The 19009-nt window shown below is 36.4% G+C and overlaps 1 protein-coding gene across 6 annotated transcripts in view; it reads left to right on the top strand.

The window, feature by feature from the left end:
* adcy6b (adenylate cyclase 6b) overlaps positions 1-17312 on the top strand; it is a 103139-nt gene extending 85827 nt beyond the window's left edge. For all 6 annotated transcript variants that reach the window (XM_048179210.1, XM_048179207.1, XM_048179209.1 and 3 more), the window contains 14 exons: positions 686-814; positions 3451-3479; positions 3814-3961; positions 4075-4172; positions 4279-4366; positions 4539-4655; positions 7924-8079; positions 8304-8479; positions 11795-11821; positions 12628-12760; positions 12854-13117; positions 13427-13631; positions 13744-13868; positions 15691-17312. In XM_048179210.1, the coding sequence (XP_048035167.1) occupies positions 686-814; positions 3451-3479; positions 3814-3961; positions 4075-4172; positions 4279-4366; positions 4539-4655; positions 7924-8079; positions 8304-8479; positions 11795-11821; positions 12628-12760; positions 12854-13117; positions 13427-13631; positions 13744-13868; positions 15691-15819 (1824 nt within the window). In that variant the 3' untranslated portion in view covers positions 15820-17312. The remainder of the gene's footprint in view (positions 1-685; positions 815-3450; positions 3480-3813; positions 3962-4074; positions 4173-4278; positions 4367-4538; positions 4656-7923; positions 8080-8303; positions 8480-11794; positions 11822-12627; positions 12761-12853; positions 13118-13426; positions 13632-13743; positions 13869-15690) is intronic.
* Positions 17313-19009: the final 1697 nt, after the last annotated feature.

Raw genomic sequence — 19009 nt, forward strand, 5'->3', positions numbered from 1 at the left:
TTTACGTGGAAGGTATCTGTCCTACAGCATTTTACTTTATCAAAGGATGCGAATATAGTAATTAAAAGTGAACGAAAGGTAGAAACGTTTACAATCCCCTGCGAAAATGGATGAGATGTGAGTGAAGATTTGGGAAAAAGAAACATGAGATTCATGTCCAGTGGAATGACTCATGTAATATTGTTTAATTTGTGGAAAATCAAGTGACCGGATCGCAAAACAGAATACAAAGCCGACAAATGGTTTAAATTTATGTGTTCATGTTCCTCTCTCATTCGGCACATTTCCATGGTAATGATATAGCATTTAATTGCTAACCTATTATTTATTTTGTAAACAAAGCTTTGTGCTTCACTCGTGTCATAATATTCACATAAAACAGCATTCACATACAAAAAAAAAGGGGTTTTGGCGTACAACCGTCATTGTTACTCGGGGCATTTGTCAAGTTAGTCAACTATTTACACACAAACTCATTGCTAATGTCATGCTAACCCCTGGTCCCTGCAAATTCTTGAGCAGGGAATCTCAATTGCATCATATTTGGTGGGGGTGGGCTGTGTTTTGTTATGCCCTGATACAAAAGACTGAATTTCCCTTTGGGGATCAATAAAGTTTCTATTTATCTGAGTTTGCTGGAGTATGGTTTAATTTCCTTTCTTATTGTGCCAAATTTCCCTTGCAGAAAGAGGAAAAAGCCATGATGGCTAAGATGCAGCGCGCTAGAGCCAACTCTTCAGAGGGTCTGATTCCGCGCTGGGTTCCTGACAGATCTTTCTCCAGGACTAAAGATTCCAAAGTTTTCAGACAGATGGTGAGCTCTGCTCCATCCACTCTCACTCCGCCTCTGACGGCTCACGCCGACTGATCTCCCCTGCACTTCTTTATGAGTGTAGCAACAAGTCATAATTGAAGCAATTTTCTCTGGAGCTTGGCACTGCCTATGTGTGAATTGCTTTTTCCCCTTTCCAGGCGATGACTTTTCGAATTTCCATCAGCGTCACAAAGAAAAAGCAGGGACAGTAATAGCATGACAAATAAATATTTTGTAAGACAGTATTAATAGTGAGGGGGAAAAAAAACTCATGCACAATATTGACAAAATTATTTTTTTCAAATAAATATGTTGAAGTTACATGTAAAGAATTGGTTTTCCAATAGTTTAATATGTTAGAAATGCTGTTTGTTTTTCATAAGATATAAAGAATGTTTTTAATCTACATTAGTAGCAATATTTTTATCTTGAAATGGTGAGATTTATGATAAAAAATATTTTGCTATTGGGGTAAGAGAACTGTGCATGAGAACTGTTCTGTGGAACAACCCCTAAGTAGGGTTTCCATTTACCTAAGTAGACCTGGCAAAATTATTTTGTCTGAGATTGATACCATTTATCTAAAAAGACATGGATAAATAAACAAACAAACACTTTCTTAGAAAAACTAAAATCTGAATGTTTATTGTATGGAAATCCTACTGATATGCCACTTGCATAATAATTTGGAACACAGTGTATATATAATAACATGTAACAAAATATACTATAAACTAAAATACAACTTATTATCTTAGTTTTGTTTAATTTTTTTTTATTGGTATTTTTTGTGTAAAAAATATCTCAACATCCTTAAAACAGAATTACTTAAAGGTGCCGTAGAACGTCTTTTCACAAGATGTAATATAAGTCTAAGGTGTCCCCTTAATGTGTCTGTGAAGTTTCAGCTCAAAATACCCCATATATTTTTTTTAATTAGTTTTTTTAACTGCCTATTTTGGGGCATCATTAACTATGCACCGATTCAGGCTGCGCGGCCCCTTTAAATCTCTCGCTCCCTGCCCCCCCGAGTTGGCGACTTTAAGTACAGTGCATAAACAAAGTTCATACAGCTAATATAACCCTCAAATGGATCTTTACAAGATGTTCGTCATGCATGCTGCATGCATGGATTGGATCATGTGAGTATAGTATTTATTTGGATGTTTACATTTGATTCTGAATGAGTTTGATAGTAGCTAGGCTGTGGCTAACGGGGCTAAAGCTAACATTACACACTGTTGGAGAGATTTATAAAGAATGAAGTTGTGTTTATGAATTATAGAGACTGCAAGTGTTTAAAAATGAAAATGGCGACGGCTCTTGTCTCCGTGAATACAGTAATAAACGATGGTAACTTTAACCACATTTAACAGTACATTAGCAACATGCTAACGAAACATTTAGAAAGGCAATTTACAAATATCACTAAAAATATCATGTAATCATGAATCATGACAGTTATTATCGCTCCATCTGCCATTTTTAGCTATTGTTCTTGCTTGCTTACCTAGTCTGTTGATTCAGCTGTGCACATCCAGACGTCCTGCCCTCGTCTAATGCCTTGAACATGGGCTGGCATATGCAAATATTGGGGGCGTACATATTAATGATCCCAACTGTTACGTAACAGTCGGTGTTATGTTGAGATTCGCCTGTTTTCCGGAGGTCTTTTAAACAAATTAGATTTACATAAGAAGGAGGAAGCAATGGAGTTTGAAACTCAGTGTGTCTTTTCCATGTACTGAACTCTTGTTATTTAACTGTGCCAAGGAAAATTCAATTTTTGATTCTAGGGCACCTTTAAAACAAAATTGTATGTTGAATTGAAGTTTTATGTGGAAAAAAAATTGCCAATGGAGTAAGAAAACTAATTAAAATTTTCAAATTATATTCTTTAAAGTTGCAGTCTGTAAGTTTTGCCTCTTTGTCGCCATCTCTGTTCGAAACCTGCAATTGCAGTTATTTGCGGAATTATCATCTTTACGTGGGTTGTGTATCGGCACGGCTTCTCAGCACGGATTAATCTAATGCTTTGAGCAGAATGTGTGGTTGTCAGTCACTTCACTGGTGGATACTGAATTGGGTATATATATATATATATATATATATATATATATATACCTGAAAAGGTAAAGAGATAGTTTTGAACACTGGCTGGTTATGTACTTGCTCAAAAATTGATTTTGGATAATTTTTAACCCAAAAAAGTTATGGGCTGCAGCTTTAAAATAATATGTATACAACACATACTGTAAATTAAACAACATATATATATATATATATATATATATATATATATATAATAGATTATTCTAAAAAACTTAATACAGTATTATCTTAGATTTCCTTCTCAAGTAATTTTTTTTTTTTCTTTTTCATTTAAAGAGTGTTTTAGATATTTTTACTGGAAAACAAGAACCTGATTTTTTGCAGCATAAGTCCCATTCCTTGTCTCTGTCAAGCTCTCACTCTCTGTCTCTGAATGTAATTCGAAGTCCCTGAGTGTTAATTAAAGCGGCAGTGGCTCTGTGGGGTTGGCTTCAGAGCTGTCTGAGATGAAACTCACAATGTGTTTTTCTGCTTCCACTGTGTTTTTACTGTCAACTGTAACTAATCTACCTGTCTGTTTTCAGGGCATAGATGAAGCCTCCAGCAAAGATAAGTGAGTTCTGGTTTTATTAGGACACAAATCCATTCTCTCTGGCTCTGCAGGGGCTTATGGGTTAGATTTCACAGGCTGTTTTCACAATCTGTGAGTCGCTCTAGGATAGAGGAAATAAAATGAATATTCTAGACTAGGTTTCACTGTAGGAAAGCAATTTTTACGACCACTAATGCATAATAGATCAAAAATAGTAGTTTGTTATGAGGATGAACTAAAAGCTTTAAAATTAAAAACTACATTTTATGCCATCCCCTTATGGATTTTATACAGTACCTTAATGTTTTACATTTAATGTAATTTTTTTGCTGTCATCTGTATGTTCATTTCCCAGCCGCTGTACACAAGAGGCTCTAAATCCAGAGGACGAGGTCGATGAGTTTTTGGGTCGTGCCATTGATGCTCGTAGCATTGACCAGCTGCGGAAAGACCACGTCAAGAAGTTCTTGCTCACATTCCAAACACCTTTTTTGGAGAAAAAGGTCCATAGACAGCCTGTAAAACGTGTATTTAACACTGTCCAGCACTGACACAACCTCAGAGTACTGAAAAAATGTCTGAACATCTAACAGTAACACATTTTTTGTGCTTTTAGTATTCAAAAAAGGTGGATGATCGTTTTGGTGGTTATGTGGCCTGTACTCTCCTTGTCTTCTGCTTCATTGTTTTTATACAAATCATCATATTTCCACAGTGAGTGATGTTGAAATATTAATATTAATAATAAAAAGAAATTGAATTAATGTTGAGATCTATATTTGTAGTATGTCTGAATGATGTTGTGTATTTTGTCTTGCAGTACACCGTTAATGCTGGGCATGTTCATCAGCATCTTTATTATTCTCGCCCATGTCCTCTTTATATGTGCCATTTACTCCTGCGCTAAGGTCAGTCACTACCTCACTTGATCCTTCACATTTGTACAGTACTTGTGAAATCTAGACTACAATTTCAATTCAAATTGATATGCAATCAATGAGGCTTTTGAAATTGAAAGCTTTCTGATTTATTCACAGCTTTTTCCCTCTTTCTCTCACTTTTAACTTTGTCTTATTCTAGATTTTTCCAGTTACCTTGCAGACAGTGTCAAAGAGGATCGTTCAGTCCCGCCTCAACAGCACACTCGTTGGAGTCTTTACGATTCTGCTTCTCTTCATTTCTGCCTTTGTTAATATGGTAGGATTCTGATCAGAGTTTTTTGCTACTTAAAAAAAAGTTTAAGTAGCTTTGTTTGTTTTTTCTGTTTGTCAGTATAATTCAACACTAATATCAGTAATATCTCCTTTCCTCGCCAGCACTCATTCGATAAAATTTTTAAACTCTGGAATCAATTTAATTTAACTTAATTTTGGAATATTTATGTATGCAAATTATTATTATTAGTAGTAGTAGTAGTAGTAGTAGTAGTAGTAGTAGTAGTAGTAGTAGTAGAGGTAGTAGTGGTGGTGGTAGTAGTAGTAGTAGAGGTGGTAGTGGTAGTGGTGGTAGTAGTAGTAGTAAAGAGGTGGTGGTGGTGGTGGTATTAGTAGTAGAAGAGATAGTAGTAGCTAGGGATGTCCAGATCCGATCACGTGATCGGAAATCGGGCCCGATCATGTGGTTTCAGACTAGATCGGAATCGGACGTTACCTCCCGATCAGGACTCGGATATATATGTATATATATTCTCATTATTTTTAACACATCTATAGTGATGCGGTGGCACAGAGTTAGGCCTGTTTCACACTGCAAGCGTAAGCGGCGCGTGAGTAGCGCATATTTTTTTCAGCGTGCATGTCAACCAACGGATGCATTCACACAGGCAGCAGGAGCAGCTCGTAAAGCGTCAGGCAGGAGCGCCGCGTAAGCAGCAGTGCCGCGATCGTCTCGGCACCGAGTCTATCCCTGTGTCTCAATCAGCTCCCTAGCTCTTTAGGTCGTCAATCAGTATATAATGAAAGTGAATGTGGCTGATACCCTGATCAGTGCCCTGACTACTGAACTAGGGAGCTGATTGAGACACGCTGCGCTGCTGACGTGTAATTAAAGTGAAAGCACACTTTTGATGGACAAAATAAATATAATTTCACACAAAAAGTGTTCAAAATGCTTACAATACGCATGTCTAATGTGTTTTAACAAGAATTTGAGTATGACAGAAAAGAAAATTAAGAATCAAAAATAATAATAGAAGATTTACCCATGTAAACTTGTTTTTTATTATTCAGTTTGGGTTAAAGCATGGTGTATTATAAAAAACTAAAGTAAACTAGCCAGAAAATATGATATATATAAACATTATTTTAGTTATTACACAGACTGCAGCATATCCAAATCAAACCAAATATATTTGTTTTTATACTAGCCTTTTTTATATTTACTGTTGCACTAAAGTAAAGTGAAGTGAAGTGAAGTGAACAATTTATGTTATTTATTACTTGATTGTTCAAGCTACCTCACAGAAGTGCTCTGTTTGTAATTAAATAAAAAATAAGGAACGTCCTGGATCTGTTTTTTTCGCTCTTCATTCTTTTTTTGATGTATTATAGAAGTATCGGATAGGGACTCGGTATCGGCAGATACTCAAAATCAAATGACTCGGACTCGGACTCGAGGGCAAAAAAACCTGATCGGGACATCCCTAGTAGTAGCTGAAGTAGAAGTAGGAGAGGTGGTAGTAGTAGTAGTAGTAGTAGTAGTAGTAGTAGTAGTAGAGGTAGTAGTGGTGGTGGTAGTAGGAGTAGTAGTAGTAGTAGGAGTAGGAGTAGTAGGAGAGGTAGTAGTAGTTGAGGTAGAGGTAGAAGTAGAAGTAGTAGTAGAGTTAGTAGTAATACTAGGAGAGGTGGTAGTAATGTAAGTAGTAGTAGTAGTAGTAGTAGTAGTAGTAGTAGAAGAAGTGGTGGTGGTGGTAGTAGTAGTAGTAGTAGTAGTAGTAGAAGAGGTGGTGGTAGTAGTAGTAGTAGTAGTAGTAGTAGTAGTAGTAGAGGTAGTAGTAGTAGTAGTAGTAGTAGGTAGTAGTAGTAGTAGTAGTAGTAGTAGTAGTAGTAGAGGTGGTAGTAGTTAGTAGTAGTAGAAGAGGCGATGGTAGTATTAGTGGTAGTAGTAGAGGAGGTAGTAGTGGTGGTGGTAGTAGTAGTAGTAGTAGAAGAGGTGGTGGTAGTAGTAGTAGTAGTAGTAGTAGTAGAAGAGGTGGTGGTAGTAGTAGTAGTAGAATAGGTGGTGGTAGTAGTAGTAGTAGTAGTAGTAGTAGTAGTAGTAGAGGTGGTAGTGGTAGTGGTAGTAGTTAGTAGTAGTAGTAGAAGAGGTGGTGGTAGTAGTAGTAGTAGTAGTAGAATAGGTGGTGGTAGTAGTAGTAGTAGTAGTAGTAGTAGTAGTAGGTGGTAGTGGTAGTGGTAGTAGTTAGTAGTAGTAGTAGAAGAGGTGATGGTGGTATTAGTGGTAGTAGTAGAGGAGGTAGTAGTGGTAGTGGTAGTAGTAGAGAGGTAGTGGTGGTAGGTAGTAGTAGTAGTAGTAGTAGTAGTAGTAGTAGTAATAGTAGTAGAGGTGGTAGTAGTAGAGGTAGAGGTAGAAGTAGTAGTAGTAGTAGTAGTAGTAGTAGTAGTAGTAGAAGAAGAAGAGGTGGTAGTAGTATTAGAAGAGTAGTAGTTGTTGGTAGTAGTAGTAGTAGTAGTAGTAGTAGTAGTAGTAGTAGGTGAGTGGTGGTAGTAGTAGTAGTAGTAGTAGTAGTAGTAGTAGTAGTAGTAGTAGTAGAGGAGGTGATAGTAGTAGTAGTAGTAGTAGTAGTAGTAGTAGTAGAAGAGATGGTGGTAGTAGTAGTAGTAGTAGTAGTAGTAGTAGTAGAAGAGGTGGTAGTAGTAGAGGAGGTGGTAGAGGTGGTAGTAGTAGTAATAGTAGAGGTGGTAGTAGTAGTAGTAGTATTAGAGATGGTGGTAGTAGTAGTAATAGTAGGAGAGGTAGTAGTAGTTGAGGTAGAGGTAGAAGTAGTAGAGTTAGTAGTAATAGTAGGAGAGGTGGTAGTAATGTAAGTAGTAACAGAGGTAGTAGTAGTAGAGGTAGTAGTAATAGTGAGGTGGTAGTAATGTAAGTAGTAATAGACATATATATATATATATATATATATATATATATATATATATATATATATATATATATATATATATATATATATATATATATATTTCAGTTACTTCAGTCACAATCTCAATAGGAGGAGATGACAGCTTTTTTCATTCATATCCTGGATAAATATTTAGAATTATTTATTAATTATGTTTAATTTTTAGGATTATTACATATTATTAAAAATAAGTAAATGCTCAATTAACAAATATTGGAGAAAAATTAAATTTTCCATTAAGGAAAAAAAGTGAACAAATTGTTTAAAATGTTTTTTGCCTGATTCCTACTTTGGAATATTTCAGTTAAGTTTTGTACTTCTAATTTTTTAATTTCTCTATCTTTTCAGTTTACCTGTGACCGGAAGGATCTGCTAGAATGTGTGGCTGCACAGCTGAATATTTCTGATTCAGTCACGCTGTGTGTGCTGTATAATCTGACTGGACCAGCAGGGAACCCTTTCTTCCTGTGTCCTGAGCAGCCTTCAGCATGTCCTTTACCCGAGGTCAGTCTATACATGTATGATGTCTCCCTACTGTGTTCAGATACACTCTACTCAACGTTTTGTGAAAAATAATACAATGTGAAAAGTGAAAAATTGTGTTTGTAGAATTTCTACAACTTTTGGATTTATTTTGAAACATTTATGAATTTGCCCTTGTTGTCATGGTTACAGTATCATGGCATGTTGTGAGATGGTCTTGACTGGTTGTGTTCCTCTGCTCCTAGTATTTCACATACAGTGTGCTGCTGACTCTGCTGTGCTGCTCAGTGTACCTGCACATCAGCAGTATAGGCAAGCTGGTCCTCATGCTCTTCATCCAGGCCTGCTTTCTGCTGCTAGTTGAGTGGCCCCTTGTCACTCTGCTAGACAACGCCGACCTAATGGTCACCGCCAATGCAATGTGAGTGTTCCCACCACTGATATTCTCTGCAAACATATAGAGTAGATGTGGAAAATGTTGGCATGCAAGTCAATAGCATTAAGTTGATGCTAAAAAAAACTGCAAGTCTTTCAGTACAAAGTACCAACTCAGTTGGGTATCTACATATCAATAAAATCTGTGAAATGAAACGGTATTGACAAGAACAATAGAACTACTCCGTGCTTTTAGTTTATTTCATTTTAACCATTTACTTGGAAAAAAACATGAAGCTATGTTTATTTATTTGACAAATTACTTGCTACAGGCTACATTATTAAAGCATATTTTAATTTCGTTAAAATTTTAAAAAGTTTAGGTAGATTTTTCTCTCAATTAAAATGTAATAGTGATGAACATGCAAACTGAAATCCTTTATTGAAAAAATGTAAACATTTATTATATAATTTCTTTAAATTACACACTAAACAGTTAAATCTATTAAGGAATAATCACACCTCAGGTGTGCATTATTTACTAAGAATTCAACAGCCCGGAGTCAATTATTCCGCTTATACTATGGTTACCACACCTCAAGACACTGTTCTGATGTTGTATTTCAACACATTTGTCAGGTTTTTGTCCTTAAAACACCCTTGTGTGTCGGACTAATTTCTTACGCATCTCATCCCAAGCCTCCGTTGCTAATTCCAAAATGTCATTTCAGAACTAGTAACGAAGGCTCGAGCCTTGATAGCAGAATAATACCGTTGATACAGTTATTAACACAGTTGAGAGAGAGAGAAGCAGCATATATGAATTAGCCTACCTGATCTTTGCGTCTCTACTAATAGCGAAACTATAAGTTTATCTCAAGAAAATGCACGGTTATTACCTCGCTGGTGAGTCATGTATCTTAAGTTGCTAAACTATTTTACTGATTAATTCATCAGAGCAGCGCTGATCAAACATTTCTGTGCGAGTGTGTGTCCGTACTGTACTGTACTGTACGTGTGTAGGTTTGAAAGAGAGAGAGAGTGTGCGAGAAAGTATGCGCTTTCAGGACACAATATAACGTATTTGTGGCAAAAACCATGACAATAATTTGTCGTATTCATCCTATTGTTTACTATATTTATTTGTTTGGTCGGTGCGGGTTTTGTTTCTTTTGCGGTTGTAGGCTGTAAGAACCTATTGAAATACCTGAAAACATTTGGCGAAGTGATATGGAACTGCAATGCGGTCAAGACCTGCTAGAACTACTTTAGCTGTGCGTTTCCCTGTAAATAATTGTTGAATACACCTTAGATCGTTGGTCAACCATTCAGATTCGAGCATTCAACAGCCCCGTTGTATAAACAAAGTCCCTTTAAAGGTGCCCTCGAATGAAAAATTGAATTTATCTTGGCATAGTTGAATAACAAGAGTTCAGTACATGGAAAAGACATACATTGAGTTTCAAACCCCATTGCTTCCTCTTTCTTATGTAAATCTCATTTGTTTAAAAGACTTCCGGAAAACACGCGGATCTCAACATAACACTGCGTTAACGTTACGTAACAGTCAGGATCATTAATATGTACGCCCCCAATATTTGCATATATGCCAGCCCATGATCAAGGCATTAGACAAGGAAAGGCAGTATTAACGTCTGGATCTGTGCACAGACTAGGTAAGCAAGCAAGAACAACAGCGAAAAATGGCAGATGGAGCAATAATAACTGACATGATCCATGATATCATGATATTTTTAGTGATATTTGTAAACTGTCTTTCTAAATGTTTCGTTAGCATGTTGCTAATGTACTGTTAAATGAGGTTAAAGTCACCATCGTTTCTTACTGTATTCACGGAGACAAGAGAGCCGTCGCTATTTTCATTTTTAAACACTTGCAGTCTGTATAATTCATAAACACAACTTCATTCTTTATAAATCTCTCCAACAGTGTGTAATGTTAAGCTTTAGCCACAGAGTATAGCCTCAAACTCATAGAGAATCAAATGTGAACATCAAAATAAATACTTTACTCACATGAATCGATGTATGCACACAGCATGCATGACGAACATCTTGTAAAGATCCATTTGAGGGTTATATTAGCTGTGTGAACTTTGTAAATGCGCTGTAATATAGTCGAGAGCTCGTGAGGCAGGGAGCACGCGATTTAAAGGGGCGGCAACTGAAAAAATCAGTGTATAGTTAATGATGCCCCAAAATAGGCAGTTAAAAAAATTTATTTAAAAAAATCTATGGGGTATTTTGAGCTGAAACTTCACAGACACATTCAGGAGACACCTTAGACTTATATTACATCTTGTGAAAAAGCATTCTTGGGCACCTTTAAGGCAAGTCATTTCACTTGGCGGCCATCTTTGAAACGCCTCGGGCATTCACATGCAGCTCCTATCTCTTTGAATGGGGAAACATCAAATTCTCCATAGCTGTTTGCCAAGCTTTCGATTAAATTTCATATTTGAAATCAATGAAATCTGAAAATAACTGTCTCATAAATTTTGTTTGTAAACACTCGAATCATGACAAAAACAGTATTTTTCAAGTTGGATCAAGCTAATGCACTTGCGCAGTCCTAAATGCGCGTCTCTTGTGCCTCATTTCGTAGGCGAGCGTCTGACTGTTTCTATAGGAACCGGAGCTTCTAACGGCCGCTGCAGTGATGCGATGACTTTACCAATCGCCGATTGGCTCTTATTTAGAAGGCGGGACTTATTCCGCCATATTGCGCGTTGCCCTTTCTCCCATTCAAAACAATACGAGTGACACGTCTTGTGTTATTCTATAGTCTTTGGTATAAATTAAATTAATGTATCCTGTTAAAGGGTTAGTTCACAAAAAAAAAAAAAAAAAAATCTGTCATTAATTACTACCAAACCCCTAAGATGCATTGGAGATGAATATTTTGTAAAAAAAAAAAAAAAAAAAAATTTTGTGTGTGGTGTGTGCAAACAAAACACTCGTGTAATTTCATAAAATTGAGGTTCAACCAGAGTCACATGGATTACTTTAATGATGTCTTTACTACCTTTCTTGGGCTGGAAAGTGGTAGTTGCATATGCTGTCAATGGACAGAAAGCTCCCAGATTTCATTAAAAAGATCCCAAAGATGAAGGAATGTCTTACGGGTTTGGAACAACATGAGGGTGAGTAATTAATGACAGAATTTTCATTTTTAGGTGAACTATCCCTTTAATTATATATGGGGACAAACCGTGCCATTTAATGCAAATGACCAATATAGTAACATTATTTTTCTGGGTGTTTGTGTTTATTTATCATTAGTAGGTATATGTTCAGTAGGTCATGTTGGTCACTAATGGAAATATGTCTGTTTTACACAGGTATTCTTTCAATGAAACAAATTATTGGTGAGTTAATGTCATGCTTTATTTTTCCATGATTATAAGAGAAATGGTTCAAAGACAGAAGAAACTTTAGAATATGAGATTACAATGTTTGAATGTAGTGTGTATTTGTCTCAATTCTTTCTGTTTGTTTTAAAAAGCTATTTATATTTTATATTTATAGCTTTCCTGTAGCTCAAACAGTAGAGCATGGCTCTAGCAATGCCAACATCATGGGTTTGATTCCCAGAGAAAGCAAGAACTGCTAAAATGTAAATGTGTACCATGAATGTAGTGTAACGGTCCATTCACACTGATAACAATAACTATATTGTGTCCACACCAGCAGATGATAACATTGTTTATTGTAAGTCTGTGCTGCAGTTATGTCGCCCGTCAATTTAAATGCTCAAGCTCTTTAAAGCAGAATAGATTCTGATTGGCTGTCAATGTTTTTATCATCCATCAGCTGGAAAAAAACTCATTCTGAAAGTGATTACAATGATATTGTTCCTCTGTGTCATTATAGTTGTTGTGCGAATTCTGCTATCCTTTTATATTTGGAACAATTTTTATAACTGTATCTTTATGGTTATTATCATTATAGTTATCGTCCTTGGTATGAACGGGCCTTAAGTCGCATTAAAGCATCTGCCAAAACCATAATTGCAAAGACTTGAAATATATGACAGTTATGAGATGTACAGTATAGATTACTGTAGTATAATCTACAACACAGTAATATATAATTAGATAAATATGAGTTAATATTCTTGTTGTGCTCAGTCTGGCAAACTCCAATCTATTTGTGTTGTTCTTTTCCCACATAGCCAGGAAACAGTGACTAAAGTGTCTCTGAGGGTGTCGATTCCAGTCATCCTCACTGTGTTTGTGCTGGCGCTCTATCTGCACGCACAGCAGGTCGAATCCACCGCACGCCTTGATTTCCTGTGGAAGCTACAGGTGTGTCCCTTGTAGTCTGTCTGAATTGATCACTTAGCGAAAATACATTTCCAGTAGTTGTATCCCAGCTTATTTGCTGTCATTCTTCTCCAGGCCACCGAAGAGAAAGAGGAGATGGAGGAGCTGCAGGCCTACAACCGCCGTCTCCTTCACAACATCCTGCCCAAAGATGTGGCTGCCCACTTCCTCGCGCGAGAACGTCGAAACGATGAGCTTTACTACCAGTCATGTGAATGTGTGGCCGTTATGTTTGCCTCTATAAGCAACTTCTCAGAGTTCTACACTGAACTGGAGGCCAACAATGAGGGTGTGGAATGCCTAAGACTGCTAAATGAGATCATCGCTGACTTTGATGAGGTAAAAAGGTTGTGTCACTTGCATCTGAAACAGAAGAGAGAAAATTGTTTGATTTTAGAGTACTCTTTATACTGACATCTGCTGGTGTGGAGGCAAAAGTGCCACACAAAAGCTAACGTTTTCAGTTTGCCATGCATGATTAATTCATTCTGTGACTAAATAGAATTATTATTAGGAGATTATCAAGACAAACTGAATAAAATTCAACTGGCCATGTGATCTCAACATGGCTGCCGCCGTGTTTCTGTGTTGCTACATTTTTGTAAAAAAAAAAAACAGCTTATTGTGTATGTTCTTTACTGTTAATAGATAATTTCTGAAGAGAAATACAAGCAATTGGAGAAGATCAAAACTATCGGTAGTACTTACATGACAGCATCTGGATTGAACGACACTACGTATGACAAAGAGGGCCGCACACACATTCTAGCTCTGGCTGACTATGCCATGAGGCTACGAGAACAGATGAAGTACATCAACGAACACTCATTCAACAACTTTCAGATGAAGATAGGCAAGTAATTATTTACCGTGGACACCTGAAAATATTCATGTTCTGAATTGTCTTGCAGGCTCTCAGAGCTACTATGTAAGAGCAGACAATGACTAATGTATTTTTGCCACAGGTTTAAACATTGGGCCAGTGGTTGCTGGTGTGATTGGAGCCAGAAAGCCTCAATATGACATATGGGGCAACACCGTGAATGTGGCCAGTCGCATGGACAGCACAGGTGTTCCTGATCGCATCCAGGTAACGACATCACAATAAACTCATTGCTTATACAAGACTATTTTTGGCAAAACACAACCTAGAATCCCCCATTCATTTTCCTTTGGTCATGACTATGTTCAAGATTGCATTTACAAAGATGGTGCTGCCCTCTATCTTCATGTTACTGCAGTTGCAGTTTAGCATTGCAGGAGTTTTGTGTGAATTTGTAGTTTTTAGCTACTTAGTTGCTTAAAAGTAATTTAAAATTCTAAATACTTTCTATCCCAGTTAAATGTGTAGAGTTAACTGTAAGTAAGCAAGGCTTTGTTGGTTGATTTCCAATGGATGTGGCTCTGTGGTGGTTTCAAAACATTGCTCTGTTTGTTTGAGCATCCCCACCGGCTTGGCATTGCAACATTGGTTCAAACAATGGCCTGAAAAGGCTATCAGTTTATCACACCAACAGAGGTGTAAAAAGTACTCAAAAATGTTACTCAAGTGAAAGTACAAGTACTGAGTGAAAATTTTACTCAATTAAAAGTAAAAGTATCTGGCCAGAATCATACTTGAGTAAAAGTAAAAAAGTACTACATTAAAATTGTACTTGAGTATTAAAAAAGTAAAAGTAACAGCAAGAATGAAAACTAGAGATTCTTTTTTAAGCTTTTAATCTCTAAAAACATGGTGAATGAACTACATACAAAGTTTTATCATCCTTTAGAACTGTTTGTGTTTAATTGTATTTAATTATCAAACTATAAGACTACTACCTAATGCCAGTATGCAACATGCTACTCAAAGTTGCAAAACCTCGGATTTAACTTAAGCAGAAGCTGATTTTCAAAATTGTGAGTGTCAAGCCTAGCTCTTTTGGGGCTAAAAATCAATCCTGCAGTGCCTGAAACACTGATGTCTGAAACACAGGCCAGATATCCATCCAACTCTTTGCTGGCTTCATGTGTTGTCCATTTCAAAGAAGCGAAAAAATCTTCATCATCAGATGAACTGTTGGCCACGGGTGCTCTTGATTCTGTGGCTGATTTTTGACTTCCTCCATTTTCTTCCACTGACTGTATTAATTCAGTGTTTATAAGTCTAATACTAATACTAGATCTTTTAAAGAGTTTTAACCCAAACTGACTGAGAGCAAAAAGTTTTTGTGAAAAAGTTTTTTTTTAACAAAGCAGCTGATATTGCCATAGAAACTAGTGGACAGCCAAGTCGCCTTCACCCCAAAATGGCAGAAATGCAAGGCCGCTGCTGGCGCAGGTGTTGCAATGGAACATTCTGTTGAGTGTCGCTTCTTGTTAGTGTATATTCTTTGAGGTCAAGGTGCTGTGCATTGTGGTAATTGATGCAACATGACGTCACTTCCAAAGGACCAATGAACATGTCTGACCAATTTTATGGAATGTGAAAATGAATCTCATTGAATAAATAACCATTAAATTAAACTGGTCATAAGCGCAATTCAATTGGTTTGGTAATAGCAAGGGAAAATAGAATGAAGTGATCTCCAAAAAATAAGTACTTTTTGACTGTAAATAAAATTGTAAGGAGTAAAAAGTAGTCTTTTTTTCTCAAAAAATGTAATCAAGTAAAAGTAAAAGTATTGATTTTTAAATGTACTCAAGTAAAGTAAAAATACCACAAAATAATACTTAAGTACAGTAATCAAGTAAAATTACTCAAATACTTTACACCTCTGCAGACCAATGGCAGACAGTTGGATTGGTTGTTTAAAAACTAGTGTTATTTTTGCAGTTCTCTTTGGTGCTGCAAACATTACGTACTTCACCTTTAATTTTTGGCTAATTAGAATTGCATTAAGTGTATAATTAAATGCTCTTTATTCCTACAGGTGACCACTGACTTGTACCATGTCCTAGAAAGTAAGGGCTACCAGCTGGAGTGTCGTGGATTGGTGAAAGTGAAGGGGAAAGGAGATATGACCACTTACTTCCTCAATAGTGGTCCTGTCTGCAGTTAACACTGACCAAATGCTTCTCAATGCACTGAAATGCAAGAAGGACAACAAATGCTCTGAATGGGATTTGAGCAGATCCAAATATAACCACTCATAAGCTCTCTCGCTCACGAGCATTAGTGGGCATGTGTGGTATTTATATATGCACCTATTGGGAATAATGAGGTATGCTCTACCTGAAAGATTTAATGAAGAACTATTGCCTTAGATGGAGATGACTTTGAAGAAATCTTGGTTTTCATTTTTATTTTGTTGAAAAGACTTCTTCCATACCAAAATTTGAATTCTTTATTTATTTTGACAGGTTTTAAAACATGTAAATAAAAAATGATTATATATGCAAGAAGCAAGAAGAAACTGACCAAAGAACAAAGTATTTGATATAGGAGCACTACACACATCTGGTAAACTGTTTGAAATGTCTGAACAAGTGTGATTCAATTGTCTGGGTTTCCTTTGTTGGCCTCTTGTGACTACATCGGCCATACTATATTATAAACACTAAAGCAAAAAATGTCTGTCTTCTTTGAAGGCCTTAGGAACAAGAATCCTAATTACAGTGACTTGTATTTACAGTTCGTATGATTTATGAGTGATCAACATGTTTATCCCTTTTAGTATTTGTGTACAAATGAGGTAACTTAAATGAAGGAAAAGAATGGTGTTGGATGAATTTAATTGGTCATGTTAATTTACTTTATTGTTTGCGTGTGGACGGTGTGTGTAATCTTTAAAGGGCACAAAAGCTCACTGTGAGGTTTATAAAGTGAATTTAAAATAGCTTTTTTGCCAGATTAAGTGCTAATCAGATTACATTTTTCATATTTCTGTGTTCATTTGTTAACAGATGTCATTTCCCTCTCATTGACGTTTATAAACATGTAACACAAATTGTAGCTCTTAATTAATTCCTGTAGAAATTAATGGAAAAAATGAACCCAGATATGACCAAGACCTCATATAATTCCAGCACAGTATGGTCAGCAATGGTACAGTCTTCTTAAGACCTTTGTAAATAGGTATAAATGTGCTGACAGAGGTCCGTTGGGTTTGGCAGTTGCCGACAAGTGTCTGGACTGCAAAGTTGTTATTTTGACAGTGTTCAGCATAAATCCATTTCAGCATTTCCTCTTGAGCGTTCTTAGTCATGCTTGCACATTTGTCAACATTTTTTTAAATTATGCAATTACTGGTCAAATGCATAGTTAGCACTGCTGCAGAGTATTTTTGTACCATTCCCACTGTATAGATGCATCTTTGACTTTATAATTGTGTCCTTCCCCTTCCCCATCTTTAACATGCATTTCCAATATGAATGTACACGTATGTTTAACATTCTCACCTTGTCATAGACATAAAAGCACATATGGTTTTAGTTAAAATATGTCTGTGGTACATGGACCTTTCAGGACCTTTTTCATTGAAAAGGTGGCAAATCAATAAATTGGGTGTTTTATTAAAGAATGAAGTCTCAATAGCTTATCCACCCAACACTAGTTTGTGCATTTTGTCATTTATTACTTTTCATTTTAATTTCAATGAAGGTCAAGTGCAACAGAGGCAGAGCTGGCATACAGGCCTTAGTCATTAGCTAGACAAAAAGGTGAATTTTAGCCACTTTCCACAAATATGGTGTAAAATATAACCTATATATATATATATATATATATATATATATATATATATATTTTAATAAGTGTTATGCTTAACCTTCAGAAGTAAAGGTGACTGTCAAGCACCAGTCCAATCTAAATGTTATCTTAATTTTCACCATAACATCTTGGTAACAGTGTTACATGCAAAATCTGGGACTAAATATTACGTTTTTTGTTAATTAAAATGACTTAAATATTTTTCACAACAATTAATTTAATATAGTTTCAACAGATTGTCAAACATTTTTAAATGATGTTTTTACACAATGTAAATTTGGTGTTGGATTAATATAATAGGCAGGCCTGTAATAGCCTACATTTGAAATCATGGGATAAAGTGTACACTATTTAGAAATGTGCAATTAGTTAACTCGTTAAAAAAAAAAGGTTTCCTTTCATTTTCAACCGTCATACTGTACATGAAGTGAATTTAATACCTCAAAACGAAGCTAACAGATAGACAGACGGGCCATTGTTGGCTGTGAGTGGCTCTAGTGATTGTTGTGTTAATGGACTCTTCTCTTTGTCCGTGCTCAGCTTGGTGTCTTTTCTTCAAGAAGCAGCAGTGGCAGTCTCATGTCAGTCGATAGTTTGTAATCACGATTCTCTCCTACAGAAGTACCGACCCCATTTCCTCTTGTCCTATGCCTTTCTCAAATGTCTGAATAAATCTGTATTCGGTTTCACGTACGCGACACAAGAGGCATTGCATGTAATTGCATCCCAGTTAATAATTTATATATGTTGAGGTATAGTTTGTTAACTTACCACATCCCTTTCTGAGCCTTAATTAAGTAATTCGACGTCATCTAAATTTAGACATATATAAAAGTTCAAAGCAACACTGAAATGTCCACATGTTTAACAGAAAAATATATAAGCATAGAATAGATTCAAATTTAGGGTGCCACAACCTTTGAACAAACCTTTTAAGTGAATCATTCTCCTTCACCGACTCATTTTGATTCACTGAAGTCTCTCCATCCTTCATTCCAGTACTGACTGTGAGGGAGCATTTTGCACTTATTGAACGAATCAGTCATTCACTGAACGAAATTCAGCCACTGACTTGGAAACTGATCGAAGAATCTCGTTAACGAGGGTCCGATAAGCAAAAGTTGTTCAGTTTGGCACAATAAACTTGAGACAGAGGAGTCGAAAGAATTGTGAATTAGTAAAAATGACTAAGGCCATACACAATTTTTATAAAACACATGCCCAGCAGTTGGAGGACAGTAAAAAAAATTGGACAAAGATGCAGCAAGCATCCTCTTTTGAGTAACGTGGGGCCACTGCAGTCACAGTTATGATGCTTCACACGCAAAAAATCGACTCGGTGTTTTTAATGAATCATTTGAAAGTAAACCGCAGAAAGTAGTGTCACTGAATGAATCTTTTTGGTGAACACGAACACATTCAAGAGATTCGATTCACTGCGATGAATCAAAATCCCCACCACCAGAAGGAAGCTCCGGCTTTAGGACCCAGATGACTCTCAATCATTTGAACGAATGGCACCTGTTGCGTTCAAAGGGAAC

Source organism: Megalobrama amblycephala, linkage group LG24 (assembly GCF_018812025.1).
Source record: "Megalobrama amblycephala isolate DHTTF-2021 linkage group LG24, ASM1881202v1, whole genome shotgun sequence".
NCBI classification, from domain to species: domain Eukaryota; kingdom Metazoa; phylum Chordata; class Actinopteri; order Cypriniformes; family Xenocyprididae; genus Megalobrama; species Megalobrama amblycephala.